General features: G+C 35.0%; 3 protein-coding genes across 4 annotated transcripts; 1 reads left to right on the top strand and 2 right to left on the bottom strand.

The window, feature by feature from the left end:
• Positions 1-3966: 3966 nt before the first annotated feature.
• Positions 3967-12080, top strand: LOC109008950 (peptidyl-prolyl cis-trans isomerase PASTICCINO1). Of its 2 annotated transcripts, none has more exons than XM_018989258.2 (21): positions 3967-4240; positions 4409-4493; positions 4593-4677; positions 4967-5036; positions 5475-5572; positions 5862-5984; positions 6246-6278; positions 6679-6737; positions 6843-6927; positions 7215-7373; positions 7860-7917; positions 8119-8267; positions 8466-8563; positions 8736-8805; positions 9521-9580; positions 9838-9894; positions 10368-10436; positions 10566-10643; positions 11209-11310; positions 11455-11526; positions 11624-12080. In XM_018989258.2, the coding sequence occupies exons 2-21, from the start codon at positions 4420-4422 to the stop codon at positions 11888-11890; spliced, it is 1866 nt and encodes a 621-aa protein (XP_018844803.1). In that variant the 5' UTR covers positions 3967-4240; positions 4409-4419; the 3' UTR covers positions 11891-12080. The 2 variants fall into 2 exon arrangements, with proteins under 2 accessions (XP_018844803.1, XP_018844802.1); XM_018989257.2 differs by having other exon boundaries at positions 4366-4493.
• A 1259-nt stretch (positions 12081-13339) lies between these two features.
• Positions 13340-14243, bottom strand: LOC109018586 (copper transporter 6-like). Its single transcript, XM_019000741.2, has one exon. It carries the CDS (start codon positions 14065-14067, stop codon positions 13603-13605), a length of 465 nt encoding a protein of 154 aa, XP_018856286.2. The 5' UTR covers positions 14068-14243; the 3' UTR covers positions 13340-13602.
• Positions 14244-16998: 2755 nt separating this feature from the next.
• Positions 16999-19032, bottom strand: LOC108981986. Its single transcript, XM_018953246.2, has 3 exons — positions 18828-19032; positions 17974-18166; positions 16999-17767 (listed from the first exon to the last, which is right to left on the bottom strand). Exons 1-3 carry the CDS (start codon positions 18858-18860, stop codon positions 17193-17195), a joined length of 801 nt encoding a protein of 266 aa, XP_018808791.1. The 5' UTR covers positions 18861-19032; the 3' UTR covers positions 16999-17192.
• Between the last annotated feature and the right edge of the window lie 1568 nt (positions 19033-20600).

Genomic DNA, 20600 nt, shown 5'->3' with positions numbered 1-20600 from the left:
TGCTTCCTAAAATTTTCAACACAAAATCAATCACTTTGCGATGGAGGGACGACGATGGTTGTGAGTAGGAGGGAGGAAGAGACATGGTGGTCTTGCTGTGTTTTATGGTGGGGGAGACGAGGTTGCAACATGCTGAAGGTACAAAGAGAGTTAACAAAAAAAAACCTATGCTTGAAGAGGTAGGTGCACGTACAGTGCATGAGACTCTATTTATAGGATGGTATGGGTTGGATTTAGGAATTTTAAAATGAATAGGATCCTAGAATTGTAATCCTAGTGTGTTTGAAATTAAAACTTACTTTAGTAGCTTAGTAGTTCATTTAATGCAAGATTGTGAGTACTGAGACTGTGTAGGGAACTTCAATCAGTGATGATTTTAAATTGAAATAAACTTCTAATAGTTGATTTTTAAATTCTAAAATGAGTCTAACTCATTCAATAAATATTAAATGAGATTTAACATAGTTATTGAGTTTAATTAAAACTCATAATTAACCTCAATAATTTATCGCTTGTGTGATTATCTAATATGGCTCATTAAATATAATTTATGCCCAATAAAGATGATCAATATTCTAACATTAGAATTATTGGTCTGGGTCGTTACACTATTTGTCTCTTCCACCTAATTTTTAATGCATTAATAATGGAGCTTCTACTCAAGGGGAGTTTTTACCTTCTATTTTTGTCAAAGCAACTACTAATTCTTCAAATACTCCACTTGTATGTCGATTGCGCAAGTCTTTATACGACCTTAAGTAGGTCTCAAGATAATGGTTTTCAAAGTTTTCCATTGCCGTGATAGCTTATGGCTTTGTTCAATCTTCAACTGACTATACATTGTTCACCCGACAAATAGGTGCTTCTTTTATTGCACTATTGATTTATGTGGATGATACTATCATCACTAGTAATGATGATGCTTTTGTAGTTGATTTAAAACAGTTTCTTCACTCTCAATTCAAACTCAAAGACTTTAGACCTTTAAAGTATTTCCTTGGTCTTGAATTACTAGCCCTCCCATATCAAAAGATATCATAGATGGAGTACACATGCTTGAAACTAATGTTGTGGTTCATTGTGGGTCAGGGACCCTTCCATCAAGGAATGCAAATTTGGTGTATTATCAAGCAATCCAACCTTTCGTGAGTATATATCACCTATAACTTTATATTAAATAAGTATCTTATAATATGTGGGCCACATTAGTCTCCTAGGGTATACTTCTTACATAACTTTAAAATATATTTTCTAATGAGAAATTTATATGCGAAGAGAAATTTGAAATTCGACAAATTGTCAAGGACTAGTACATAAATTGACCCCTTAGAGCCAATGGTAACTTTTTAATAAATAAAATTTATTAAGTTATAATCAATATACCGTTATAAATAAAAACAATGAGAGAAGATGTGGAGGTAAAACATTTTTTTACCCACGTTTCTAGACTAAACTTAAGGACAAGACCGTTAAAAATGTAGTTTTTGATGCAATGCCATAATGCAGATAGAGTTTCTCACGGCCTCATCCTCTTCGGTATCTTTTACAAGAAATAAGAAAGGAAAACTATAAAAATTAGAGAAGTAATACGGCTATAATTTTTATTTTTATAAAAATAAATTTATAAATTGATACGGTTTCATATGATATATTATATTTATTTTATAATAAAAATAACTTTTTAATCAGATTTATCATATCAAATCACGTCAGTTTACGAGTTCACTTTTGTAAGATCTGTTTTTGGCTAAAAAATTTATCTAAAAAACCTAGATTAATGCAAGAATAAAAAAGAGATCTCATAAAAGTAAATCTATAAATCGATATGACTTTATATAATACATTAAATTTACTTTATAATAAAAGTATATTTATAATTTAATTTACCATATCAAATTACGTCAATTTATAAATTTAATTTTGTAAAACTAAAGCATTTCTAAAAAAGTTATCACCGAATAAGTCTGTATTCATCGTCGCATCCATAGGTGGCCGTGGCCGTCTAGTTTGTTTATGCGGGACGTTAATATGAAAACAAACTGTTCATATCCAGAAATTTAAAAAAAGAAAAAAGAAAAAAAGAAAACAGGTTCACGTTGTAATTGCCGACACAATAGAGTTGGCGACCTACCACTTTTATAGTCGTCGATACGCCCAACACCTATCCTTCAAAATTTAAAGCACAGAGCATTCACTTTTCTCGGCTCTTATTAAAAATATTTTTTTAATTTATTTTAATTAATAAATTTTTACAATACACTACTTATCTATAAGTTTATGACATTATTTAAATATTTTTTTAATTATCAATAATTGAGAAAAAAAAAATAAATGGTTCCTCCATTTTTGCCACCGCAACCTACAAATTAACACAAAAATGTATATCATCACATAGGGGTGAAAACCGACTGTATCGGCGCGGTTTTGGGGTAAAACTGACGCCGACAAATAGTTTATTTTTGGGAGAGGAAACCGGCCGAAACCGATCGATGGGGAGAAAAACACCGGCCGTCTCGACACCGGCAATTCTCTGGCGGTTCACGGTCGATTCATCGGCGAGTTTCGTCTGAGAGAGTAGAGAGAGAGAGTGTCGCAGAGGAGAGAGAGAGGGGATGAAAAATGCGATGCGTCACTGGGAAGAAGAGGCCCGAGGAAGAAGACGACCTAATTTCAAAACAACACCGTTTGGTCTAAACCAAACGGCGTCGTTCTACTTAATTTTTTTTTAATACGTTATGAATAAAACGACGCCGTTTGGTTTAATACAAACGGCGTCGTTTCAGTTATGTTAAAACACAATTACAGACTTAAAACGACGCCGTTCCACTTAAACTTAACTGGAACGGCGTCGTTTTGAATACAGAATATATAAAAAAAAATAACATTTCTTTAATCGGCCGGTTCAGCTGTTTGAACCAGGTTCGAACTGACGCCGAACCGGCTGATATCGGTTTATACTATTTTCTGCTGCACGCCGACCGGTTCTTCACCGGTTTCGGCCGGTTCCGAGCTCCGGCGGCCGGTCTGAGTCGGTCTAGGTCGGTTTATCGATTTTTTTGTACAGCCCTATCATCACATATTACATCCCTTGAGTATAGGAGTGGGCTGCGGGGCTCCGCCACCTACCATCCCGCCCATCCCATCCTTCCCCCGCCTGCAGACAAAAGGATGGGAGACGAGGCCTTGGTTGGATTAATAATGTCGTTTTATTATAGTGTTTGTTTTAAAACCCCTCCCCCATGGCCTCTCTCTCTCTCTCTCTCTCTCTCTCTCTCTCTCTCTCTCTCTCTCTCTCTCTCTCTCTTTCCAGTTTAAACTTTTCGCGAGTCACCGTCGCTCCTAGCTGGTATCTCTCTCTAAGTTAGTTGTGAGTTTGTGAAGTTGTTTTTGAAATGCAAAATTGTTCGTCAATTGTCGTGGGTGGGCGGACAACCGTGGGGGCCAATCTGCCCTCGGCATTTGGGCGGGGCCCTCACACATGGAGGGTGGGCTTGGGGCCCAAACTGTTCGGTAGTTGCGGATAGCAACCCTACTTGAGCTCATTAAAAAAACGATAAAAGAATTATAGAAGTAAATATAAATCTGATAATTTGAAGAAAGTTTTTAAATTGGACCCAATTCCAAATTGACACTCATAAAATGATAATAAATATTTTAACTACAAATGAATTACAAAAAGTAAATTCATAAAATGATCTGATTTGATGTGATACGTTAGATTATAAAATTATATTTAATAAATAATATGAAGCCATATCACTTTATGAATTTACATAAAGTGATTATATTCATATGAATCATATGAGTTTACATTTTGTAATTCTTTTATCTTTGTAGCATTGCTCCATATAAATTTCGAATAGGAGAAGGTATATATCAGTTAAATAAATAAATTGTTTCTTCAAAATAAAAATATATATATCAGACGAATTAAGAACAGAAATGCACTTTCTTTTTGACCAAGTGCATACTATTTCAGTATTTTGCGTTACGGTTGGGTCAACCGGTCCGGATTCGTCTTCCACATCCGAAATCTTCATTTTCCGAGAATTTCTCTCGGGAGCCAAACCCAGAAGGAAGAATTTTACAGCGAAAGTATTCAGGTCGGAGAAGAATCGGGAAGTTCATTTCAATCGCCAAACATTCCAATTATACTCAATTGTGTTTGTGTTCTAGCTGTGCGAGCTCTCAAATAGTGGAAAAAAGAGGAAATTCCTTGGCTTTTTTAAGCAAGTTGAACGTAAGGGTTTACTGTCATTTCTCGTCAATGTGTTCGCTATATCTTATTCGTTCTTGAACTTAATCGTGACTATTTTTTAGCTCAATTCACCGTGTAGCTCTTGTAATTCTATTAATTGTATCTAGGGTCGGTTTATATTAAAAGACTATTCGCCAATTTTGCGGCCAGTGTAATTGGCTATGGCTTTAGACGAGGATACGGAACAGGAATCTGCGTCACAGAAGAAGAAACCACCAACTGATGATGAGAAGAGGCATATTTTTTTTCTTTCCACTTTCAATTTTTTTAATGATAATAAGAACTCTCAAGTGTAACGCTATTCGTTTCTATGTTTTCATCTTATGACCAAAAGGAAAAGCAAAATCGTGCCCGGGAGCTTGATGAAAGCGCTGATGAGGCCCGGTGGGGGGGATTCAAGGCCTTCAGATGGTGATCAGGTAGCTCTTTTCGCTTGCCATGCTCTGGTTCTGCCTGATTGTATTCCTTTTCATTTCAAATATTGTACCCGATTAGACACAAAACATTGAGTTAACTCAAAGATAAACTAGCACGGCTGGGTATATGAGTAGTGAGAAATGCTTCAATCTATAATTTACGGGACATTTTTGCAATTGACCTGCTGTCTTATACTAGTGGGGAGTGGCTTTATTGTCATCATGGAATGTGCGCTATTTGAGAAGTTTGGATTTGAAATGTGAAATCTGAGTTGTGTTTCATTTTCTGCAGGTCGTGTATCACTGTACCATTCGAACGTTGGATGGAGTTGTTGTTGAATCTAGTAGATTTGAAAATGGAGGTCAGTTGATTGTATGCCTCTAGTTACGTTTTGAGTAAACTGAAAAAGACACTTCTGTATTTTCCCTCTGGTTACATATCATATGTTTTCTTTGCAAAAATGGTTGCTGTTCTATCCTGTACATTAGTAATGCCTATACGGTCAACTCATTTTATTTCCTTTGGTTTGGCTGTTCTTTTCTCTTATGACTGCAGAAATCACATAGACAGTGATGGTTTAGAGAATAGCACTTGAGTTCTTTGTTCAATACTTTTAAGGTTTATGTTTCAACTGCATTGTAGATTCCTTTTGAGGTTCAATATAATTGAGATGGAGTCATTCATTAACAGTTATTTCTCATTTATCCTGTAATTAATGTGCTGTTGTTGTAAGGTTTACTATGTGATTTATCTTCTACTATAGCCATTGGCTTGAATAAATATGTACCTTACATGACAGGCAAAAGTACCCCAATAAGAATTGTATTGGGAAAAAGCAAGATGATATTGGGATTGCTAGAAGGTATTCCAACGATGTTGAAGGGTGAAGTTGCAATGGTAACATTTTCATTGTTTCCAAAACTCTGTGTATTAAAAAAGAAAATAGGCAAAATATATGGCAAAGAATGGAGAAGAATAAACTCAATGTACACCATATATATTTCACAAAAAAATATTTAGAATTTGTTTCTTAATCCTTGTAGCCTTCACTAATTTTAGTTGTGTCTGAAAGTTTTCTTTTTACTTCCTGGATAAGGACCTTCTAGAGTGAGCAAATTAAGTACTTTGATGGTTTAGATATACTGGTATATTTTACTTACTACAAAATTGTATTGCTATTTCACAGTTTAAGATGAAGCCTCAATTGCATTATGGTGAGGATGATTGTCCAGTTTCAGCATCTGATAACTTTCCAAAGGATGATGAACTTCATTTTGAGATTGAGATGATAGATTTTTTCAAAGCTAAGGTGAGCCTATCAATTTTCAAATCCTCTTGTGTGGAACTTCACTCCCAGCACACAGTAATTTTCATTACTTTTTGGGGTGGCTGTTACAATATCAGTTCTATGACTGAAATTTGTTCAAGATCATGGACCTTCAACTAATTGGTGTTTTCTTGCAAATGTTTGATTTGCTTTTGATGCCTTTAAATCTGAAGAATAAGTGAGTAATTGCATGTGACGTATCTTTATTTCTAATATTTGCTTGTCTAATTTACTGATTTTCAGGTTGTTAGTGATGATCTGGGAGTTTTAAAGAAGGTATTGGAAGCTACATGGTTGTTTCATTGTTTATAATTTCATTAGGGTCATGCTATGATCTCAGGGTACTTTATTGGGAACCTGAGATGGTTTCATTGTCTGCATGCTGTGGTTCTATTAGATGCTGGCTGTAACCTTTTAATTTTTAATTTTCTTTTTGTTTCTTAGTGTCTTTCATTCACCAGTGAGAGTATCTGTTCTGAATTGTTGCATTGGCTTTATGAAAGAATTATAAATGCATGGAAGTGAATTTCTTTATATTGTAATAATGAAATCTTAATCTGCTGTCGGAAAAAGGAAAAGATAAGAAACACGATGGTGATATATCTGAGTTCTCACTTCATTTTTTCTGAGTAAGCATGTGATATTTATAAGACTTTGAAGACTCCTATATGAACAGGTGATAAATGAAGGGCAGGGTTGGGAATCACCAAGAGAACCTTATGAAGTAAAAGCCTGGTAGGAGTTTGTTCTTGTCACTTTATATATTTTCCTCTCTTCTATGTTAATGTTAAACTGCAAAGTGGAATGCTTGAAGTTCTTACTGGAGTATGATTGTTCCAGGATTTCTGCAAAGACTGGTAATGGGAAGTTAATTCTGTCACACACGGAGGGAGAACCACATTTCTTTACTTTTGGAAAATCAGAGGTCAGCAACACATTCCCTATGATTTACTTTCTCCAAATTGTTAGACATGCTTGTTTTTTTTTTTTTTCTTTTTCATAATGGAATGATATGCATAATGAAGTTTTTTATGTTTTAACTCAATCATAGCTTGCTAATTTGTTGAGATAAACTCAGAAAAGCATGGAGCTTTTAGCTGATTAGAAAAACTATGTCTCTTGGATATAACTGGGAAGAATGCTACTTTTTTCCTGTACACAATCTTATGCACTTTTCTATAAGGTGTTTTTCATTGCTCATTTGTAAATTAGGTACCTAAAGGTCTTGAGATGGGAATTGGAACAATGACACGGGGAGAGAAGGCTATAATATTTGTCACCAGTCAGTACTTAACTCCATCGCCTTTGATCCCTGTGATAGAAGGTTTTGAAGAAGTTCATTTTGAGGTGGAGCTTGTCCACTTCATTCAGGTCTGAAGCTCTTTCTATTGGCAAAACATAGTTATTTGCTCAGCTCATCTATATGTATGCCAACTATTCACTGTTTACAAATGATTTTCTGAGCTTTCGAGTCTTTGATTTGCAACTGCTTAATGGTGTGCTTTCTTCTTGGTCATGGTTCCTTTTTTTTGGCTGTGCATTACATATTTCAACCTTTTCTTTGCCTATATATATATGAAAAACCACCCTTCCCCCTTTAGATTCAAATGCAGTCTTGTTGCTTCAAGGTGATGTTGGTTTATTAAAATATCCAAGTCATGTAAAGAATTAGGTTCATTCTGTCTGAAGTCGTAATGTAAGACATTAACTTTTTATTTTTATTGTACTCTTCCATCCCATGTGTCACACGTAATGTAGTTTGTTCCGGTATTGTTGAGTTAATCCCTAGATATCAGACAAGCATCCAGCTGGATTCGTACTGAAATATCAGTTTACTTTCTATTTATGCATTGACAGGTGCGGGACATGCTTGGAGATGGACGCCTGATAAAACGTCGGATTCGTGATGGAAAAGGTTGGGTTGGGTTTCGGAACATTTCTTCTCCCCTTTGCAATTGATATTAGTTGGTAAACTGAGACTAAAGGATGCTGTATGATTTATCTACTTGCACATGGTTTTGGTTCCAGCTACTGCCTTTTCAGCTTCTTCATTTAATTTTATTATTATTTCATGAACCTAAACATGATGCTATTCTGAAATGATTGAAACAATTAGGTGAATTTCCAATGGACTGCCCTCTTCATGACAGTCTATTACGAGTCCATTACAAGGGCATGCTTCTTAATGAGGAGAAGAGGGTCTTTTACGATACAAGAGTTGACAACAATGGTCAGCCTTTGGAGTTCAGTTCTGGAGAAGGGCTTGTGAGTTTTATGGGAAAATTCATGCTATATTTGAATATTTTTAATCATTAAGTTGCAAATTTTCAGCATTGAAGACCACATTAGCTTAGAACTCAACTCACTAACAATGCAAGATCACACAAATCTCACCAATTTGTGCTTAATCTTTGCTGCTATAATGCAATTCAACTGAGTGAAAATCTAATTTTCGTATGCTAGGTGCCTGAGGGATTTGAAATGTCTGTTCGTTTGATGCTGCCTGGTGAGATAGCTCTTGTCACATGTCCACCTGATTATGCATATGACAAATTCCCGAGGTTACTTTAAAAACTATTACTTTCCCTCTCTGATTGCTATTCAGTGTCTCCAAAACAACATATATAGAGTATTTTGGCTATTGTTCTAATTGACTTTTCCATTATCCATTATGTCAATCTCCTTTCTTCTACTTCGAAATATGTGACAGAAAATTTTCCCTGATATGATCAGGCCTGCTAATGTTCCTGAAGCTGCTCACATTGAATGGGAAATTGAACTTCTTGGTTTTGAGATGCCAAAGGTAATCTATGAATTTTTTTTTTCGTGCAGCAGCAGATTTGATGCTATGAAACCTATTATGGCAACCATAGCATATTTCCCTGGGCTAGTGTCAACTGGCTGCAGAAGTGCTATTGTTGACAATTAGACTCGTGTTTAGTTGGATATAAGAACTCTCTCATTGTTGAAAAGGGTCATTTATTTTAAAACTTGGTTAACGTCTTAGTTTAATTGAAGAAATTGGAGTTTTAACTCAGTTTGCTTGAATTTTTTGATTGATGGCTGATGTATACTCTTAACTCTTGGTCAGATCAATTTCCTTTTGATTTTTCTTTCAGGAAGAAATTAAAAATTTTAAATTTATGGGATGAAGATTGAACCAATGCTAGACTCATATACCAAACATATGGATGTCCAAAAGATCAATGGATCTGAGTTTAGATCGGCTTTTCAACATCCGCAGAAACTACTACATGACAGATGATTCCTTTTAAAACCTCTTGAAATTTGTTTTGGGCTTTAAGTTTCTTTGCTGGGTGTATATTTAGTAATAACTTGTGTTTAAATTTCTTTAAGAGAAGTGGACCTGAATTTAGTTGTAGATTTCTTTAGTTGTGAGATTTCTTTTCTTGATTAAACCATGAGTACCTTCAGATGTTTTCTGGTTAAGTGATGAAGTGATTGACACTTATAAGTTATATTGCATAATTTGTGCATGATTTGAATACAAATTGCAGGATTGGACTGGTTTGAACTTCAAAAGTATCATGGATGAAGCAGAGAAGATCAGACACACGGTATGCCACTGACATATAATGTGGTGCATCGGTCCATCTAGTAGCTATGGGATGTTTTTACCCATCTTATCACTTCAAACTTGCCTATGCACAACTGTTGCAGTCTACTGATATAGCCCATGTTTTATCATTGTTCTATGTTGATAAATGACGTTAACTATCCTTACCCTAAAAAAATGACTCAAGTGTCATTCAAGTGAGAGCATCTTACTTGGACCAAGCAAAGTGAGATCTCTCATGCTTTTGTTCATTGTCAGGGTAACAGGCTGTTCAAAGAAGGAAAATTTGAACTTGCTAAAGCAAAGTATGACAAGGTAATTTTTTCATCCTTTTTTTATAATAAAGTATTTCAGATATATATTGTTAACTTTTCTAGATGTTATCAATCAAAGAAAAACTTGCATTGAATCTTGACCAAGTTTTGAGATGGAATTGCCATTTTGTAAAGTACAGCTTTCAGTTACTGTAATTGTTGAAAGATATCAATCATGTCGCCCAATCTGGCTGGTGCTGTACTGCTACATCATAAATATTATTTATTTATTGAGTGGTTGACTTTTCTGACTTGGAATAGTTAATTCTTTCAATAACTGTTGTGGATGGACTCAAATGCCAGCACCTACTTTGGCATTAAGTACTTGAATAATCTTTTTCACCAACCAATGAAAACTGTGCTATTGATATAAACAATATTCTTCTGAATCAACAACTAGAATCTCTCATCTAAAATGTTGCCAATGTATCTGTTGTTCTTTCAAGTCATATAATATTATGGTTGCTGCTTTAGGTGCTCAGGGAATTTAATCATGTCAATCCACAAGATGATGATGAAGGGAAGGAGTTTGCAAATACACGAGTAAGTGCACTTTTTATTCTTATAGGAAACTAAGGCTGCTGCAGCAATTGGTTGATTCTTGATAATGTCATCTCCTAATAGTTTAGCAATCATTTCAATTTTGCTAAGTTTTTCTTTCTTGTTTTGAAGAATCTTTTGCATCTGAATGTGGCTGCTTGTCAGCTGAAACTTGGAGAATGCAGAAAGTCCATAGAGACATGCAATAAGGTATGCTTTGTGACTTCAAATTGTGGCAGCCCTGTTTGTTTCTTGGGGAAAGAACATTTTAGCAATCAAACGAGTTCTTAGCTTAATAATTGTAATAAGCTGTCAGTTGATTTTATTGAAGAAGTCAATTAATTGTATATGGAAGATATGTAAATCAACCCCTTCCCTCTTTCTTCTCCCCGTGTTGGTCTTGGGAAAAAAGCCGCCTCCTGTCTCTCTGTCTCCCGCTTGGAATGACAGTGATATGTAAATTGTTAGCAATGAAGTGTCTATCTCTTATAGCAAACTATGAATCATTGGTTGGCTTTAGCACCCTCTAATGTCATCATGGGCCATTACCATGAACAATTTAGTTGTTTGGTGAATGAATACAAACAATATATAAGGAGATGTAATTGATTAAAAGGATATCCTCTCTAACTCTAAAAGAAACCCCGTATGCTCATAGGTTTCAGACCATCATTGCGCTGTAGATCTTCAACTGGTTTTTATAATTGATTTCAAAGGCCAAGATAAATTTTCTTGAGTTTTGTTTCTGATGTCTACTCATCCTGGAACTATTTAGGTTTTGGATGCAAACCGTGCACATGTGAAGGCTCTATATCGCCGTGGAATGGCTTACATGGAAGCCGGAGATTTTGAGGAAGCAAGGGCTGATTTCAAAATGGTAATGCTATTAAAACAAAAACAATAGCAATGTATTCTTTATTTTTATTTTTAAACTATGAGGAGTAACTAATAATTGGTGGTCATAGTATGTGATCATTAAATTCTTCACACCATTTTAAAACTTGCTTCTGGATGTCATCAGATGATGAAAAGTGACAAGTCATCTGAAGCGGAGGCAACCGCTGCTCTTTTAAAACTCCAGCAGAAGGAGCAGGTGAGTTAGAGACCCACAAATTTTCTTTGTAGTAGTATCTGAGCCGGAATTGAAAAATGCTTTATATCATAGCTTCTGCTGATCAATTGATGTGCAGGAAGTTGAAAGGAAGGCTCGGAAACAATTTAAAGGTCTTTTTGACAAGAAGCCCGGGGAAATTGCTGAGGTTGGAGATAGAGAAGAAGATCATAATACAGGTGAAAAGCAGAACAACATTGACAAGGGGGATTCAGATGCGGAAAATTCAGATGAATCACATGAAGATGCAGTCGATGCACATCAAATGGGTTGGTTCTCCCACTTCTGGCCGACTGGTAGAAGACTATTTTCAGGTCTTGGATTGCAAAGATGCACCATTTTATGATTTGGATGTCAAAATAACATCCTGGCCCGGTCATGGTAAATTATGTCATTCCCAGTCATTGAGTGCGGTGGCAATTTATGTTTGGGTTGGTGGCCAGAGAAAGAATCAGTTGTAACAAGCATACATGTACCAAGAAAACACAAAATAGCAAATGAATGACCATCTCTAAGGCACCTTTGAGATTTATGCATTAGATGTATTCAATTTAGAACACCTGAAACCCCTAAAGGCGGCGTGTGCAAATTACCTTCTATGATTTTGTTCACTACTCTACGAATCGCATCGGCAAAGTCAACTTCACAGTGTATGTTCGACGAACCAGTTGCAATGGCGCCCCACGACAAGTATGAGTCAATCACACTAACAATCAAAGATTGGTTGATGCATTTTGATGAGCTAGTAGTGTAGGTTTTACATGCTCAAGAGGCAGATGCAGGGGTGTGTGGTTTTGGCAATTATTTTTATTTTGTTCATTTACACTAAACAATCTAATTAAGATTGTTTTTCTATTTTCTAGCGGACCTGGGATGCCATTAATAATACTATAAAGGATCAATGAGATCAGTACCATGTTATATATCCAGCTCGTCGATTTGAGAGTATTTTTCTAGACAATCCAAAGGACTACATGACCCGATAATTACCTCATGCATGCCATTAAGAGGACTGTATTTGTCTAGAAGCGGATTTTGCTAGATATAAGCGAGTTCGTGTACTATATCGCGTACCGATGATTTTTTTTATTTAAAAAAAATGAAAAAAATTTGTTTGAGAGAAGAAGAAAATCTCCTATATCATAAAAATATTTTTATTTTTAATTTACATCGTTTCGTTAAACATATGTATTACATATCAATATTAGTGCACGAATTGGTGCATAAACTTGCTTGCAATAAGATTTTTCCTAGGCGTATATAAGTGCCCCCCACCCATGCACATGCATGTACGTTGATGCAACTTTCTATTTCTACTCGACTGTCCGAATGGGAAAAGTAAATTTCAAAAAGGGAAAAAAAAGGTCCATATTGTTGCATGTGAAATAATTTAGACATAAAGAAATTACACAAAAATAAACTTACAAACTGACGTGGCTTAATATGGTATGTCATATTGTAAAGTTACTTTTATTGTAAAGTAAATTTAACGGATCACATTAAACCACATCAATTTGTGGGTTTAGTTTTGTATAATCTCTTTATATATATGTAGCAGTTCTCATCTTTCAACTATTAATTAGCATATAAAATAAACAGTTGAAGGATGTTTAATTCAACCTTACTAATTATCACAGCAGCAATATTGATGACAACACGCAATAAGTTAACACGATCTGTGTCATATCGATCAATAGAAATCTCCACACATTACATATATATTAACACTAACAAAATACTGGCTAGTACCCGCAAATTCTGTGGAAGCTCTTTGAAAAAAAGTTGGAATCCATCATAAGAAGAAATAGATACTTTTAGTTGAGTTTTTCAAATGCTTACACAGGAATCTATTTTTACACGGAAATATTAGATACTTTTAATTGAGTTGGAATCTGTCTAAATCGTTTTCCCGATAAATCATCAAGATATATATAGGAGAACCAGATCACAGAGAACAAAGAAAGTTACCGATATAAACAGACTGATAAGAACGGAAACAGAAGTGAAAGTACACCCTGCATGCACGTCCTTCGGAATACAGTAACTCTTGATCCGAAATTAAACTTTAGACATGATACTGGTGGAGGATATGTTCTCGGCAGGTTTGGCTATGGCAATGGCACGAGTCTTGATGATGAAGAACCCAAGGGCATGACCGGCCACCGCGGCTATGAAGATTCCAAGGTTGAAGGACATGACGGAGAGCATGACTAAGTAAGCTAAACCCATACGAAAGGCATAGACGGTGGCCTGAGCCAACCCACCCATAATCGGTTTCGTCCCCGGCTTCACGGCCGGCAAGATGGACAAGACCTCTATAGCTAGGGCTAGCAAAAAGACAAAGAAGAGAGCCAACACGTACATGCCGAGGTTTTGGTTGGGCCACCCGGAGAATAGGACTATAGCATCTTTGCCCCAGTAGAAGCTCATGTGCATCATCATGTGGTTGCTCATGCCACCATTCGGCATGGTTCCGTAAGGAGGCATGTCCATGTGATCTCCATGATCATGTTCATAAGACATTTTCAGAGAGAGAGAGAGGGAGAGTTGGCTGGAGGAAATTATGTAAGTTTTTCTTGCTGATTGTATATGTAAACAAGAAAACCAATGACACTGGAGGTGATGACGAGGTCTGAAATCATGTAAATGGTCGTTTGACAGCTTTGATTATCCTTTCTTTTTGTTTTAATATGTAAAATTTTTATATTCCCTGAGAATTTGTTTGTTTGTTCATCTAGTCATTTTCATTTTTTCTTGGCCGTTTCTTCGTCTACTCGATCGGGTGCGTGGAAATTGGGCCGTAAAGAAAAAGAGAGGTTTGTGAGGGCCGGGGTACTTGACTTGCAGACAGAGTACCGCACGTATAGGAAGGGTTAGGCTCTACTTAATTCGTGGAATAAATGGCTCCTTGGCTTTTATTTTGGCCATTTACAATAGAAAGGAATGTGACCACTTTCACACCCTTTTCAGTCTTTCTCACCTATTTCCGTTTAATCCTATTACATATTAGAAACATTATTTTATTTATAAATCAGTGTACATATTTCATATTATTGATGTGACCAGATTTACAAATTTCTTGAGCTGGGGACTTGATGTAATCTTTGGCTTTTACATCTATGGTTTCTTTATGATCCGCTTGGTTGTTGAGAAACCGGGTGAACAAAAATCGAATCTTGGATTCTTGCAGTCTTCTTCATAATGCCTATCTGTTTTGAAAAACTTGCGCATCTAAAATGCCGGACTTCGTTTCATCTATTCCGGTGTCTTTTACTTTTCTCGGCAACCAAACAGAACTAGCATGTACATACACACAAAGCACCAAAAGTATACAATTTTTATGTATATATTTGACATGTAATATTTTTTTATGACCATATATGCATGTGTAGATCTTGAGTTTGTGTTTATCTGATTTTTTTTTATCAATGTTTTTTCTCCTAGATATGTGAGTTTCTTGATATGGGGCTGACTTATTGGACGAAGTTTATTAGAATTACCTTAAGCAAGACGTTTTCGCAAATAATAATGCTAAATATATATAGTTTTAGGGTGTGCAAATTTGCGCACTTATTTTGAAAAATAGTGGGATCCAATATTAAAAAGTGGATTTTGTTACTTATCATTCTTACACACCAGGTACACACCAGTCTTATTTTTATTTTTATTTTTTAAAATTTTTTTTATTCTTCTTAAACTAATTGAGTTCTTTTACTCATCATCTACACACCACACATTTGATAAAAGAAAAAAATAAAAAAATAAAAAATTATATATGGTGTATAATGATGTGAGGATGATGAGTAAAATTTTTCTTAAAAAAGTAGAGCTGGGCGGCAAGCCTTAGCATCTGACCCTCTCTTGGGGCAGGCATGCAGGCGAATAGTACTAGGTGGTGACAAGGTCTAGGTTTTGTGTGTGTGTGTATATATATATATATATATATATATATATTAAAATTATAGATTTGTAATAAAAACAATTTTGTTTTGGAGAGCAACGAGGTTGTTTTGTATTAGGTTTTGTTTTAAATGCATTCCCTCACTACACCTCTTTCCTCCTCTTTGTTTTGTTGTCGATCTCTCATCGTCGCCATCCAGTCTCTCAGACTCTCTCCCCCTTGTTGTCGCTCCGAGCCCCGAATATTTCTCTCTCAATGTGCAATGCCACACGTTGCACGAGGGAGGGCTCAAAGGCTAAACTCACTCCCCCGAGTGTGTGGAGTTTGCACACCTCATAACTTTATAAACCATTTCCCTTCCAAAATCAAATCTCTTGTTCGTCTTGCAAAACATCCAATTGTAAAGATTATAATTCTACGTCATTTAAGAAGCTGCTAGTGTCTTCCAAATTAATTCCACATTTTAAGATTAGTTTTGAGGTAGTTACTCTAAAAATTGTAAAGAGAGAGGAGAGGCTTTTTGTTCTAATACATACATTAAAAAATTAACAAGAGACTCCCAGTTTTTAAGAGTCTATTGATAGGTGGCTAATTAACTTCTTGTCGGTGGGGATATAATTAAGTGATGTGGAGTTAAATACTGATGAAAAGCTATTAACCGATAGGGAGTTATCAAAATTACTCCACTTATCATCTTTATAGCAATCTTAGCTCACGTCTACACTTCATGGGTAATGGGTTCCAACCTAATTACTAACCGCCCTCGTTTTTATATGCATGGTAGTTTTCAATCTTGGAGAATATTTTGAAAAGTGAATGGTGAGAGAGAGATAGTTACATGCTCCTAAAATACATATAATTAATACAACACTAAAAGGAAAATAAAAAAATGGCTATGAAAATAGAGTTTTTTTTAATGGTTTATAGAGTTTTGAAAAGCTCTGACGATTCAGGGTCAGTTATCTAGGAAAAGAAACAGTCTCTCTGTTGGTTTCCAAGGTGATAGGGGTAGTTTACCAAGGGCAAGTTCTCTCCTTGGTGGTAGCCAGTGGAGTTTGTTAGTAATTAATCTCAAATGGCAGATGATCTCTCTGTTTTATGTGGCAAAAACGCTTTTTTATGTTCTGATGTAGTTATTGATTTAGAAAGTGTTTCTAGATGTATTCAGTGTGTTGTATTGACTGAGTTAGTTCATCTTTAATGTATGAAGTTCTTTGTTCTGGAACCAAAAAAAAGGGCTATGAGATCAATGAATAGATCCCTACCCATCCTTGTTAAGGGGAAGTCGCCATTTGTGATTTTTGTGCAGTACGACTTGCGGACTGTATTATTATGACAATGAGCCGTGGCGGCTAGAGGGGCACTGCATCTTATTGTTCAGAGCTCTGAATTAAAGAAATCGAGATAGGAAAACAACTGTAAGATGGTGAAGCTGAGAGTTCCATTACCCCAAGCAAATCGAAGTATAAAGTAGAAAAGCCAGGTTGTTTACCGTGCAGTGATCTGCATCATGAACAAAGACAGGATAAAGATGATAACAACTCAGCCCAAAGTGAAATTCTTCAGAAACTCGCTAGAGGCAGTTTGTCAAGGTGAATACCAAAAATGGACTACACAATGTAGCCTACAGTATAATGTTGATAGCCTACACAATGTAGCCTACAGAGTGCAATGCAAATTCAAGCAAAATTGCAGAAAGAAGGAAGACAGTAATTGTTTTGCATCATAAACTAATTTGAGATGGGTTTCACAAATCAACCGGTGAAGCATGATGAATACAGATGAACCATTGACCATCAATCCTCTCAAATACATTTGTAGCAAACTGTACCCCCCATTTGCTACCTTCAGTCTTAACAAATTCCCGGCATGTAACGTACCCTACATCCCCCTTAACATGAACCCTTACATCTTTCAGTTGAATCTCTAGGGGGAACTCATAGTCTGCCCATACAAACTCCCAGCTCTCCATAATATCGTCATAACCTGATATCCCACTTGCACCTGGGTGTACAACACAGGCCTCATTGCCTTTGGTCCAAAGGGTTTGCATAGCAGCTAAATCTCCAGTCCTGAATGAGTCATAAAATCGAGCATTTGCTAGCAATACTGAAGTCTTGCTATCCTCATGGAGATTTTTAAGGCTATCCCTAATTTTTGCTGCTTCAACATAGTTTTCCTCGGCAATGGCAATCTGTAGGTCCTGCTCCAAGATTTGCTCATCCATTATAATGCTTTCACCACCTAAAGGATCCTGCGTGTCCTCTCTTTTCACTTGGCATGGTCTCAATGAGACCAAACCGGAAGCTTGTTGAAGGAATCCTGTACTAAGTACACAGAATTAGAAGTACTCAAAACTCGTGCCTAATAAAAAAATTAGAATATGATTCAGGAAAAAAAACATGCCCTATGGACGGTCGATGGACTCAAAATTGCAGTTACGCATGATGGTGTAACCATTAATTATGAGTACAAGCAGACGGGGCAACTGAATATAGCAAAGAGAATGTCAAAAGCATCTGACTTACTGGATCTTCTGGTTTGCAAACTGAGGCGACAACAATTAGGCAAAACCCGGATCCTACATCCTTGTCCAAAGGGTTTAGCTAAAACTATACCATATTGCTTCGGGAAAGTTTTTGAAAGATGATGAGGTTTTGCAAAACTTTTGACAAATGAACAAGGCAAGCCATGAACTTCCCTGATAATAGAAGCATCTCCCTGTAGAAGTAAAGGTTAGGAGACACATATATAACTATGAGTGAAACAAACACATAAAAGAGCTGTGGACAACATAAATTGAGAGGCATAAGCTTTGGAATCAATTGTCTTACATTCCATTTTTCACATTAAGACAATATCTGACTTATTTATGCAAGTTTAGCAAACCAATCTCAATTTCAACTCAGCTAAATATTGATTTGATTATAATAGCAGGATGCCCAATCTTATCAATAACCATTATATCTTCAATACTAGCATTCATCAATTTCAACCTCGACTAAGGTATATAATCAAGCCACAAGTAAGGTACTTGAGAAGCCGTTAAAATGAAAGAGCCTCAAGCACTTCTACAAGTTTGAAGTATTTTCCACCTTTTTTCTTGCCCTCATTTACCAAAAATTTAAAAAAATTACAAAAGCTACAGCCAAAAAAATTGAAAATCCGAAAGAGGGTTTTACTACAAGGGTTTATTTATTACAAACCTAAACATTGGGATCCAGATAACTTAACTCCAGAAAACTACTTAGCTCCTGATGGCTTCTAACAGCAACTTATGGCGATCGGCACTCATGCCTAACTGAAAAGCATTAAAAAAAATCTGGAACCTTTCGAGCGAAGCAAAAGATAACATAGATAAGCGGGGAAATGCATAACTCACATTGTAGCAGAAGCTAGATCCCTGTAGCGCCATGATTGAAGAGTTCAATTACAAAGAGGTCAAGAATTATGAAGAAGAATTGGGGTGGGGCGGGATTTTGACCTTCTCTTATACAAAGGATTGCCTTTTTATCTTCTCAGGGATCGGATCACAAGCGATAAATTTGTATGTCGGCATCAGCATGGGACCAAAGTCCATACGAGGAAAAAGGAAAGGCAAATCCTCTGCTGGGCTTCATAGTCTGATGGAATGGAAAATGGGCTGTCCTGGCTGGGCAGGATGAATGGATCTAATTAATGGACTTGCACTGCCAACGTTTCTTTTTTATTTTTTTATTTTTTGAAGGATAATTAATCTCGTTTGTTATTACGGATAAGATGGTATGAAATTAGTTGAGATAAAAATTTAAATTTAAATAAAATATTATTAGAATATATTTTTTTAATATTATTTTTTTTTAAATATGAAAAAATTAAATTGTTTATTTTATTTCGTGTGAGAATTTAGAAAAGGATAATTAATTTCGTTTGTTTTTATAAATGAGATGAGATGAAATTAATTGAGATGAAAGTTAAAAATTGAATAAAATATTATTATAATATTATTTTATTTTATGTGAGAATTAAAAAAAATCATAATAATTAGATGAGATGAGTTGTGAAAATAAATCGTAGGCCATGTGTTGGAGTTTTAATTTTTTTAATATAATAATTTTTAACTAAATAATTTATTTTTTATGTTAATTTTCATCCTAGATATTTTCATTTCTAATTATATTTATTAATATTATACATTTTAAATTATTTTCTTAAACATAAGTGTTTTAGCCACAATTTTTTTTATAAAAATAAATTTATAAATTGACATGACTTAATGTGATACTTCATATTATAAAATTAATTTGATTGTAAAATAAACATAACCCATCACATGAAATCAAGTCAGTTTGTAAATTTATTTTTATGAATTATTTTTGCAGTCGTAAAACTTTCCTTTCTTTAAATCAAGATTTGACATAAATATTTTTTTCCTATGAAATTTTTAGGAGTATGACCCAATCTTATATCCTAGCTGAATAGGATCCAAAGAAGTATATAAAGGAGTTATTAAGTAGGAAAACCAAAGGGATCTGGATCTACTACATTGGGCGGCCAACCAATTAGAATAACATTGCATCGGATTTATAGCCTTAATGACAAATTTATTATATATTGAAAATGCAAAAGCATGTCGTTTTCTTCTGTGAAGACAAAAGAAAGCTCTCTGAAAACAAAGACTCGGTCTTCAAAGACTTCCTCGAGATAAATTCCCTTCTCTATTTCAGCTAATTGATGCAGATTTAAATAATGAGATGAGGTGATTTTAAATAAATTAAATAAAATATTATTTTTTAATATTATTATTATTTTAAAATTTATAAAAATTAAATTATATATTTTATATAAAAAATTAAAAAAATTATAATAATAAGATAAAATAAAATAATATAAGATGAAATTATCTTTATATCCAAACAACAGCAACTAATGATCTCCAAACAAACTTGGGGGCCAACCAAACAAATTAAATAGTTCTAAATTACAGATATACTCATATGCTATAATGTTATCATAATAATTTTGAAAAAGAAATTTTATAGTCTTAGAGTTGAATACTTTATTTGGAAAAAGGCCGAAAAATTTAGAACCCTCGTAAAAAATTATTTTTTTAATAATAGCTCAAAATTTTTTTTTAAATAAGAGTGTGCAGAGCTTGCATATCCTATAATTATAT

The sequence above is a fragment of the Juglans regia genome, chromosome 4 (genome assembly GCF_001411555.2).
Source record: "Juglans regia cultivar Chandler chromosome 4, Walnut 2.0, whole genome shotgun sequence".
Classification (NCBI taxonomy): Eukaryota; Viridiplantae; Streptophyta; class Magnoliopsida; order Fagales; family Juglandaceae; genus Juglans; species Juglans regia.
The sequence above is the reverse complement of the archived record's forward strand: the minus strand, read 5'-3'. Positions and strand labels throughout refer to the sequence as shown.

Excerpts from the sequence above, each read along its gene's own strand:
- LOC109008950 (XM_018989258.2), top strand. The coding sequence starts at position 4,420 with ATGGCTTTAGACGAGGATACGGAACAGGAATCTGCGTCACAGAAGAAG. Across the intron at positions 6,279-6,678 it reads ATCTGGGAGTTTTAAAGAAG|GTGATAAATGAAGGGCAGGG; the intron begins GTATTGGAAGCT and ends CTATATGAACAG. Across the intron at positions 10,437-10,565 it reads AGGAGTTTGCAAATACACGA|AATCTTTTGCATCTGAATGT; the intron begins GTAAGTGCACTT and ends CTTGTTTTGAAG.
- LOC109018586 (XM_019000741.2), bottom strand. The coding sequence starts at position 14,067 with ATGTCTTATGAACATGATCATGGAGATCACATGGACATGCCTCCTTAC.
- LOC108981986 (XM_018953246.2), bottom strand. The coding sequence starts at position 18,860 with ATGGCGCTACAGGGATCTAGCTTCTGCTACAAT. Across the intron at positions 18,167-18,827 it reads GATCTAGCTTCTGCTACAAT|GGAGATGCTTCTATTATCAG; the intron begins GTGAGTTATGCA and ends TTACTTCTACAG. Across the intron at positions 17,768-17,973 it reads TTTGCAAACCAGAAGATCCA|GATTCCTTCAACAAGCTTCC; the intron begins GTAAGTCAGATG and ends TACTTAGTACAG.